Below are 11105 nucleotides of genomic sequence, written 5' to 3' on the forward strand. Positions count from 1 at the left end.
AAATATGCCATTACCATTTTTCAAAATTCTAGTACCTCACACACCCTTATATACCACCTTCCCATTCCTCTTGGTTTCCTCCCCACCATTTTTTCAGAATTTCCTCCGGTTATGAGATAGCACCATTTTCAGAATTTCTTCAATGGCCTTGCGTAACTACCGTGAAAGAATAAACGCCATCAAAAGGATACCGGATGATATGGACCAGCTGATTGTCGAGCAGGAGAATGCTATCAAGATTAAGGATGAGACTATGGCGGAGCTTGCTCTTCAAATCCCTCCACTTCAAGAGAAGCTTCAAGCGACAAAAGGAAAGGCAGATGACAAGAGCCGACAAATAACCGTAATCAACCATGATATGAGGCACGCCACTACAATTCCAGTACCTCTACCTCACACACCCTTAAATAGCACCTTCCCTTTCCCCTTCTCATTCTCATTCTCATTCCTCCTGATTTCCTCCCATTGTGAGATAGCAGAAATGGCCTTGTCCATCTTCCGTGAAAAAATAAATTCCATCAAATACCATAGAGACGCAAATGGTGGAGGAGGAGAATACCATTAGGACTAAAGAGCAGACCATGACAGAACTTGCTCTTCTAATCCCTCAACTCAAAGAGAATCTGCAAGAGGCGGTCGATAAGCTGAATGAAACCAAAAGAATGTTGCAAGCCAGGGAGATGGAGATTGAAGAGCTCAAGAAGAAATTGACTGATAATAAATGATTTTTCTAACAATCTTGATTGTGTTTATGTTTTTTATTCTAAGAGGGTTTCTTGTTCTTTATATTGTAGGTAACTAGTGGAGCAATTTTTAGAATTTCTGTCAAAGTTTTTCCATTCCGTCAGTATGTTTGGGTTTCTTACGACTATTAAAGTTTGATTTGAATATACTTTTCTGCCTTTTTCACTTCCCTCACAAAACAAAGCTGCAATCATCTTGGGTAATGAAAAGCCGTCATAACCATGACATTCGTAAAACAAATATCAATTTAAAAATAAAAATATAATTACATGACAAAATATATATATATATATATATATATATATAGTTATATACTAGTTGTTGCGCTAATACAATTATAATTATAATTATAATAAAAAATAGACCAAAATATAAGTTATAAATTAATTTTTATCAAAAAAAAAAAAAAGTAGCTACGATGGGCTGCGGTGATACTGAGACACCACCGCCACCTGACATACTTTTGTTCCACATACTACCAAGGGTGCCAGGTAAGTCCGTACACCGTTTTCTGTTCGTTTGCAAGCAATGGCAGTCGTTCTTGACAACACCAACGTTTGCCAAGATGCATCAACACCACCACAAACTTCTTATTACCTTATCCACCACAACACCATGCAAGTTTAGCACCATCAACTTGGAAGCACCTCAAGACGGTCTAACCGCGAGCCGTCCTTTACCATTCGAAGCCAGTCATGAACACGTACAGATCATAGGGTCTGCACGTGGACTGGTATGTTTACGCATGATTAACAAATGCAACGGGAGGATATACACCGATATAATTCTATGGAATCCTTTAACGGGTGAATACAAGACCGTGCCTAGACCCAACGTCGAAAAATGTCACGTGACCACTGCAAAAATAGTCGGGTTGTATTACAGTTGCGACGACTACAAGCTTCTACTCGTAACCAAGGACTGTAATGTTTATATATACTCGTTGAAATCCGACTCGTGGAGACACGTTGAGACGACAGAAGAGGAGTCGAGCTTTCTACCCACTTACACAGTTATAGGTTATCGGAATATCAATTGACTCAACCGTGTGTTTTATTAAACGAAAAAATGTATTTCATAAATACGATAACTAACTTGAATTTTGAAATGTCAAATTCTATAGTTGTTATACGGTTTGATTTGAAGACGGAAAGGTTGAGAAAGATGGCAAGTCCTTGTGACGGAAACGAGATATGGAAAAGGTGTACGAGTTCCATATGGTCGTAAGAGGGTGCATTCACTTGTACGTGAAATTTCGGGGACGGAATGGTGATTGAAGATTTGTAGCGGAGCTGTGGCGGATGGACGGAGACGGAGACGGAGATTGGAGATTGGAGAGGTTCAAATGAGAACACCTCTGTTTTACGAGAATGCAAGAACATTTATGGGCCTCTAAATATTTAACCCACAATTAAAATTAAAATAAAAAATAAAAAAATAAAGTAATTAATTAAGGTTAATCATTTGATTAATTTCGTATTTATCTGTAATTTTGTTAATTTTGTTGGCAGCCCTAACTCTAAAATCACATACATATAATACGGTATCAAATAATTATCATAGAAAAATCACAAAATGAACATACATGTCGATTATTATAGACATGATCATCTTTGGTTTTCGATTATCATAACATTATCACATCGTTATCACAACAAAAATCACATAATTATTAGATGATTATCACATTAAAATCACATAATAAACAATCTTCAATTTATCAAATCATTATCACGTATTATCACTACAAAATCAGATCATTATTTCATTGCTTTTAATATAATCACATTGGTTTGTTATTTGTTTTAAATTTTCTTTTCTTAAATCCTATTGGTTTTCTATTCACATTGGGTTACATTACAGATGATGGTTATTCGATGTTTTTTATAGTAAAAATGTGAAAACTTGATTTGTTGTATTGACAACACATAGATACCCCCACCCCCNTATATATATATATATATATATATATATATACACATACACATTAGTTGTGTATCCACGCAATGCATCAGAAGCCGTGAATTTTAACGATTTTGAAGTTTTACTGATTTTATTAAAGAAGATTTAACGATGATATAAGTTACACTTGGTGGTGTTGGTGGTTGTACATTATGCTTTGTTAGTTGTGATTCATAGTTTTTTTGAACTTTATGTATAAAATGGTTGTACATTGTGCTTTATGACTTGTCTTTAAAAGTTTTTTTTTTTGAAAATCTTACATAAAATGGTTATAACTTGTGCTTAAAGGGGTCACAACACAAGTAGGGGTACTCAAAAACCCGACCAACCCGATCAACCCAACCTAACCAAATGCGAAATAACTCAACCCGAAGCAACCCGATGTCTAATCGAGTTGTAAAATTTTCAAACCGTATATATTGGGTTGATATTGGATTACTATTATTTGAACCCAACCCAATCCAATGAACCCGATATCCTTTTACTTCTTGGATTTAATATGATTGTTGAATTTCTATTAATATATGCATTAGACAATAACACTATCACGTACATTTTTCATATACACATCTTTTCAATTTATTCACATCTTTATATAACTCATTCATATATATGTTCAGTAATTGTAAACATATATACGTAAATTGAGAAAATTAACTGAATGTGATATACGTAAGAAGTATGGATAAATTGTATAAAATGGTTGATGATGAAAAATAAATTATGAGTTGAGAAATAACATATTCAAGGTTAAAAAAATATTTTAATGTATCAAATTATCAACCCGACCAACTCGTACGATTTGAGTTGGGTTAGGTTGATCAAATGTTTTCAACCCGATAAACCCAACCCGTTAATACCCCTAGTCACAAGTGTACCATCAACTTTTTCTGCAAAAACCTTTACAGTAGGGTCACAAGAGTGAGACTAAGAGGAGTCTTGTCCAACAGCCAAAATAGGTGACCCCTGGTCACTTGCTGTTTCTTCGGATTATGCATACTTCAGAGAGGGTAGCAGCAGCAGCAGCAGGTGGAGGTTGTTACCATTTTTTGCCATCTTCCAAAACAGTGAAAGGTCCTTCCAACTTTTCAGAATCAGTGGCTCTGGAGAGTTGAAAAAAACCAACAGGTCTTCACGGTTTTCAGTACAGGGCAGATCTCCAAAAGCCATTGGAGGTTTTGGGTTCAAGCAGGTGACCGTTGGATGATCTTCAAAGTAGACCTCCATATTTTATTTTTAGTAGCGAGAGCATTTCCATGAGAGAAAACTTTGAAAATGCAAAGAAAAACCAACAAAACACACATTGAACCATCTTCAAGGGTGTTACTTGCATAGAGCCTTATGACCTCCTTTTGGCCTTTAATGGCGTTTTCATGGTTTTTCAGAAGGGGGTTGACCCACTTCCCCATTGAACCAAGAGGGATAGGATAGCAGCGGCAACACTTGCTACGCACCACAGGTGGTGCATCTATTGCAGCTGCCACCACAGAGCATATCAACACAGCTGCAAAATAAGATAGCACCATTTTCAGAAATTTCCTCCGGTTATGAGATAGCACCATTTTCAGAATTTCCTTGATGGCCTTGCCTAGCTTCCGTGAAAGAGTAAATGCCATCAAAGAGATACCGGATATATGGAGCACAATGTACAACCATTTTATGCATAAAGTTCAAAAAAACTATGACAGTACAACCCACCAACACCACCAAAGTTGAAACTTTCAGTTTCACTTTTTTAGTTGAAGCTTTTTTCATCCTCTCTTTACAGCTTTCTTCCACCCATTTAGTAACTTTCAAACCATTATTTATTGCTTCTTGTTTCTTCCTTCCCTATTTAAGCTATTTTATATGTATTTTTTAAATTTCATCCTAAATTTCAAATATTTATTATTTTAATCATTATAATAATTTAATGGTCTCACTTTTAATGCTTTTTTGTGACTATTTTAATTTAAGTTTATCTTTTTCTTGGTTATAATTATTACTTAACAGCGAGCGAGAGGAAGAGTATGTTGAAACTAGCTCAACGAGTGATGGATAATTTCTGTGCTGGTGTTTGTGCGTCCACCGTGTATAAATGGAACAAACTTTGTGCGAATAACGTTGATGAAGATGTTCGAGTGATGACAAGGCAAAGCGTCGATGACCCCGGTGAGCCACCCGAGATCGTTTTAAGTGCGGCTACTTCAGTTTGGTTGCCGGTGTCACCTCAACGACTGTTCAATTTCCTTCGTGAAGAACGGTTGCGAAGCGAATGGGACATTTTGTCCAACGAAGGACCGATGCAAAAAATGGGCATATCGCCAAGGGCCAAGATCACGGCAACTGCGTCTCCCTCCTTCGTGCTACTGTAAGCTTTCTATGTATCTCTCAATACGTTTACATCAAATAAATACGTGTTATTCTTATTGTCGGCTTTTCTTAAAAAATGCAAACGTAAAACTTTTTGGGAAGACGAAATTTGTGTACATGTATGTATTTTTGTTTGTTATTTATTGATTGATTGTGCGTAGTTGATATTGGCATCATGAGGGGAATGGGGAAATATTACCAAAAAGGACAGGGGTAGAAGCGTAATTTCACATGTGTAAGGAAAGAGTAGGAACTATTTCAGAACGTACAGACTGTACGCATGTCACAATTGTAACTTATATTTATTCAAATTGTATTAATATGTAAAGACCAATTGTAACTTATATCATCGTTAAATCTTCTCTAATAAAATCAGTGAAACTTCAAAATCGTTAAAATTCATGGCTCCCTCTGCAATGCGCAGGTATACAACTAGTATCTATATCTATATCTATACTATATATATAGGCATTTAGACTCATATATTAATTACAAACCATAAGGCATAAAGTACTGCCATTTTATACATACATTTCAAAAAACTATTAATAACAAATTATAAAACATAATGTACAACTTGTTAATGCATAACAGATTCAGACCTTTCCCAGCTATCCCTGGGCGCCAAAACCATTTTGGTAAGGTCATACCTTTCTTTTTTCTAATAACAGTCTTGTTCTTCCTTTTCCATCTCTCCCCTGTGCGTCAAACCATTTTGGTAANCCTTTCTTTTTTCTAATAACAGTCTTGTTCTTCCTTTTCCATCTCTCCCCTGTGCGTCAAACCATTTTGGTAAGGTCATACCTTTCTTTTTTCTATTAACAGTCTTGTTCTTCCTTTTCCATCTCTCCTCTGTGCGTCAAACCAGTTTGGTAAGGATCAGACCTTGCTTTCTTCCATTGCTACTACCTTTGCACAAATGGCTGATTTGATGTATCAAATTCGTGGCCCCCAACCTGTGCATATAACCTGAAATTTGAAGTTTTGATTTCTCCATTTCCATTTCAAAACCCTAACGATTTTATGGTCTTAATTATAGGGTTTCACAGGTTCATATGTATCACCTCGAACTCGAACAGATGGTTTCTTCTCTCACAGTCTTCAAAAGAGATTTCATGTATCAAACGGTTTGATGTATCATAACCTCATCGATTTTAATTTCACGGGTTCTTCGAAACCCTAGAGATTTCCATTTCAATTTGAAGGTATGCTCTTCAAAACCCTATTGATTTCGATTTCAATTTTTATTAAGATTTCCATTTCCATTTTTAGAGGTGATTTTGATTTCCATTATAAATTTTCTCTTCAATTCATATGTTACGGTCCAAAATGTTTTTTGATTTCTGAATATCAATGCACACATACGGGATGTTTTAAGTTCCTTAATATTTCTCTTTGAAGCGGATTTATAAACACATACGAGATGTTTTGATGTTCTCATTCTCAATTGATTGTTGGTGTTTGTTGTAGCTAGTGACATTGAATATGACAAGTAGTTGAATGTTTTGGGCAGTGATGGATAAATTGGACATGTTTGCTTTCAAATTTGGAAAATGGTTTTATAGAAGCATATCAGCATCTTTTTTTATTTTCTTATTTCATTGTCGGGTGGGAAGATTGAAGATCGATGAAGACTTAACATGTTTGCTTTCAAATTTGGAAAATGGTTTTACAGGAAGCTATATTAATTGGAACCGTTGGTGAATCAGGCCAGATTTTTGTAAATCTGCAACTTATAGTTTCAACAGCACCATGCTCCAGGTTGCTGGGATCCGAGGTAAATGTCAAACTTTCATATATATATATATATAATAGATAGGTATATATATATATATTATATTTTAGAAATTAAACTATATACAAAAGCAAAAGTGAATTTTTGGACTAAACCATGGTTGGTCTTTAAAGACATTGTTTGCTCAAGTAGTCACAATGATAAGTTTCTTTAGTTGAAGCTGCTATGTATTATGTTAGAGTTGACTGAAGGCAAACTTACCTCTGACTGAAGAGGCCAGGGGCAGGGGTTTAGTATATTTTCTGTGAGGCCACTCTTCATATGTTCCACCATGCATAAAGTTGAGATTGGTGTTTTATTGGTTTTAAATCATTTGTCATATAATGTTTCATATAATGTAACACATATATGCATTAATATGCCCTGTGCACAAATCACAACAAAGAAAAAATCACATTAATATAGCACATATATGCATTAATATGCCCTGTCATATCAGGGTTCGGTGTTACCCATTGCCYGTAATCTTGTATCAACTGCTGCAGTAGCAGTGWTACAAGTCTGCATATATTGTTGCTTAATAAAAAAATATAAGCATTGTTGATATCTATATCAATATTGGATCCTTGTGATGACTTTGTTTGACCACTGAAGACAAACTTACCTCTGAATGAAGAGGCCAGGGGCAGGGGTTTAGTATATTTTCTGTGAGGCCACTCTTCATATGTTCCACCATATGAAGTTAAGATTGGTGTTTTATTGGTTTTAAATAATTTTTCATATCATGTTTCATATAATATAGCACATATATGCATTAATATGCCCTGTGCACAAATCACATTAATATAGCACATATATGCATTAATATGCCCTGTCATATCAGGGATCTGTGTTACCCATTGCCYGTRATCTTGTATCAAYTGTTGTAGTAGCAGTGGTACAAGTCTGTCAACTAAAGCTTGCATCATTTTACATGCCACCATAATTCATTGTTAAAGATGCATGTTTCTGCCTAAAATYAGCTCTAGAGACATGAACCCAAACTAACTATAGAGACGTGAACCCAAACTAACTATGTTATAAACCATAACTCTAGAGACATTTTCTATTATTAGTTCCTGCTTTTTCAACTTATTATCCCACTTAACACGGTAATCAGTAACACACAATCTACCATGACAGAATTCAGGTTCATGTCTAGATAGACTTGCAGCAGCACAGATGTTTGGCTGCAAAGCCATAGGGAAAGAAGATGCTTCTTTTGTGGATTGATCAACTTCTTTGATAGGGAGTCACCTACAACAATTAACAGGTTCAGGGAGTCACCTACAACAATTAACAGGTTCTTGAAACAGAAATAATGCACAAGTAATAAATTTACCCAAGGGATTGTCTTTGGTGGTTCACTGCTCCATCCCTGGTATGAATCTTCATACTTATGCACCTTCTCTTGTAGTCTTGTAGAAACGGATGTGTTGTGGCATTACAGTAGCAGCAGTAGCTTTTTCTAACCTCTGGAAGGTGCATGTGTTGTGGCATTACAGTAGCCGCAGCAGCAGCCTGCTTAATCAAAATTGTGAGAAAAACAAAACACAAACAAATCAATTGCATGGCTCTTACCATGGTAAGCGCTTACAAAGTAAATTATTGAATATGATGTCGTTTTTGTGAACCAAAATCTTACCCGCTAAATAAATGATAGTGTTAAATTTTACCGATRAGCACTTACCAAATAAATGTTTGGTAAACAGCYCCTAAGTTTTGCAACCKCCATTTTGCAAGTGTCCAAACTTATAAATGATCTGTCACCTACTATGTTATAGAAACCACATTATGTAGATAACTGAATGCCACTTGCGTGATTATTGTCCTAAATTATACAGTGTCKTAAGAGTTCTAGGCAAACTAAAACAAGAATCACGTCAAACATGTAATGGTACCGAATTGTCAAACATGATTATTGTCCTAAATTATACAGTGTCTTAAGCTTCTCATCATAACTTCCATTATCACCGAAACCCAACTTGTGTATGGTCTGACCTTGGGTCCAAATGGGTCGTTCATAATCTTTCATATGGTTATATAATTGCCACAAGTGTTCATATGTGTCATGTTCATAACTGCKCCAAGTGTTCATATATGTCAAATTRTGTTCATAATTTTCAATAGTGTTCATATATGTCCAATTTGTGTTAATATAAGTACTATGAGGGTCCATATGCCAAATATGGCCCTGATGTTTAACGACAATTTGCAGCAGCGGCGCTTTTTATCGATAATGCCCGGTGGGATGGCGTTYTGTTTCTTAWGAAATCCGGCAAGGCCCTCAATACTAGACGGTATACCTTCTTTTTACGCTACGTTTATTAGCTTCCAAGTTTCAAACCGAGTACTCGAATGAAATATGATTTGCAAAATCTCAAGGCACTACAACCAAATCACATTTATAGGATGTCAAATATGTCTAAGGGGTTGTTTGGTTGGGTTTCCATTAAGTGCGGTATGAATAAAGCTGTCTATGTGAATTAATCTGCCTGTATAGATTGAGAAAATTTTTGTTTGGGAGGGGAAAAAATTGCTTTCTGCATAAATTGTGATATTTGTAAATTGTGAATTACATTTTGAATCACAAATGATCTTATACATATTAAACATGTTCTCTTACATAACAAATGCTATTATGTTTCTATTATTGTTTTTTTTCTAGTGTTTAATTTGAATAATTGTTTATCACATGTGATAAAAAAAAAGAATTATATTAAAAAAATTAATTAATTGTTAATCACGTATTATTTGACGAAAATTATATATATTTTTTACAATACTCTCTTAAAAAATAAATTCTTTAAATGAAAATCTTTTACGCTTATTTTAAACGTACTAGAAGGGTACTTGTGCAATGCATCGAGATGTATCTCGATTTCAATGCCTCGTTTCATTATTTATCTATGTTGATATAATACGGTTTTATGTGGTTTTAAGAAAGCTATAGACAGCTGTCTGTGCGTAGGTGGTAGCACAAATAAGGAATGCGGAAAACTCTGTCGGAAGAAATTAAGCTCTGAAGCTACTTAAATGGAAAAAGAAAACTGTGAGGAAGAAAGCAAGGTTTGAATCGACTATTTTGGGTTTGTGTTTTGTGAGGAAGAAAGCCGTAGGAGGTTTTTGGGTTCAAGTAGGTGACCATTGGATCATCTTCAAAGTAGACCTCCATATTGCCATTGATCGTTAGATGATTTTTTTTTCTTTAAAAACAGGGATATCTTTAGCAAGAACCAACAAAACACACATTGAACCATCTTCAAGGGTGTGAGCTTATGACCTCCTTTTGGCCTTTAATGGCGTTTTCATAGTTTTCTTCAGAAGGGAGTTGATCCACTTCACCATTGAACCAAGAGGGATGGCAGCGGCAACACTTGCTACGCACCACACAGCATATCAACACTCTGTCGGAAGAAATTAAGCTACTTAAACTAATCAAACACCAACATTTTAATCGACTATTTTGGGTTTGTGTTTTATAAGATTTTTGATAAAATGGTAATAGCTTGTGTTTAAAGAAATGTACTTATGTAATAGAGGAAATATGATTTGAAAATCCTAAAAAGGTGATACAGTCAATTGCTCTTCAAATCCTTCCACTTCAAGAGAAGCTTCAAGGGTGAGGAGATGCTGAAAATCGAACTTGACTTGTTGTTAGATATGCAGGTTGAAGAGCTGAAAGGAAGACAGAAGAATTTGACTGATGGAAATCCTAGTAAGTGATTTTTCTTACAAAGTTTGATTTACAAAAACACACACAACAAAGAGATACAAGAACACATTACCTTTTGGAAAACCCCCCCAAAGGGCTTGTAACAGGAAAAACACACATCTCTTGTGTCTTCAATCCTTTGGGAGAATTTCTTCCACCATCTCTTAAAAACACAAAATAAAACCCCATATTAACCCTATATTTTTCTGCCTTTTTCACTTCCCTCACAAAACAAAGCTGTAATCATTCTCAACCTCATTCCTCCTGATTTCCTCCCATTGTGAGATAGCAGAAATGGCCTTGTCCATCTTCCCTGAAAGAATAAATTCCATCAAAGCAATACTGGATGACATGAAGACGCAAATGGTGGAGGAGGAGAATACCATTAGGACTAAGGATCAGACCATGGCAGAACTTGCTCTTCTAATCCCTCCACTCAAAGAGAATCTGCAAGAGGCCGTCAAATGAAACCAAAAGGTTGTTGCATGCCAGGGAGATGGAGATTGAAGAAATTGACTGATAGTAAGTGATTTTTCTAACAATCTTGATTGTGTTTAT

The 11105-nt window shown here is 35.5% G+C and overlaps 2 protein-coding genes across 4 annotated transcripts; both read left to right on the plus strand.

Annotated features, from left to right (window-relative positions):
* The first annotated feature begins 1162 nt into the window (after positions 1 to 1162).
* On the plus strand, positions 1163 to 1783 carry LOC112520166 (putative F-box/kelch-repeat protein At1g62270). The gene has a single exon (XM_025128467.1). It carries the CDS (start codon positions 1163 to 1165, stop codon positions 1781 to 1783), a length of 621 nt encoding a protein of 206 aa, XP_024984235.1.
* Positions 1784 to 7840: 6057 nt separating this feature from the next.
* On the plus strand, positions 7841 to 11059 carry LOC112518867. 3 transcript variants are annotated; one of them, XM_025126651.1, is made up of 5 exons: positions 7841 to 8105; positions 8250 to 8417; positions 9051 to 9132; positions 10494 to 10550; positions 10837 to 11059. In XM_025126651.1, exons 2-5 carry the CDS (start codon positions 8319 to 8321, stop codon positions 11013 to 11015), a joined length of 417 nt encoding a protein of 138 aa, XP_024982419.1. In that variant the 5' UTR covers positions 7841 to 8105; positions 8250 to 8318; the 3' UTR covers positions 11016 to 11059. The 3 variants fall into 3 exon arrangements, with proteins under 3 accessions (XP_024982419.1, XP_024982417.1, XP_024982418.1); XM_025126649.1 differs by lacking the exons at positions 7841 to 8105; positions 8250 to 8417 and having other exon boundaries at positions 8499 to 9132; XM_025126650.1 differs by lacking the exons at positions 7841 to 8105; positions 8250 to 8417 and having other exon boundaries at positions 8499 to 9132; positions 10840 to 11059.
* The last annotated feature ends 46 nt before the right edge of the window (positions 11060 to 11105 follow it).

Source organism: Cynara cardunculus (assembly GCF_001531365.2).
Source record: "Cynara cardunculus var. scolymus isolate 2C chromosome LG 10, CcrdV1, whole genome shotgun sequence".
Classification (NCBI taxonomy): domain Eukaryota; kingdom Viridiplantae; phylum Streptophyta; class Magnoliopsida; order Asterales; family Asteraceae; genus Cynara; species Cynara cardunculus.

Bases quoted from the DNA above. Each gene is read 5' to 3' on its own strand.
- LOC112520166 (XM_025128467.1), top strand. From the start codon at position 1,163: ATGGGCTGCGGTGATACTGAGACACCACCGCCACCTGACATACTTTTG.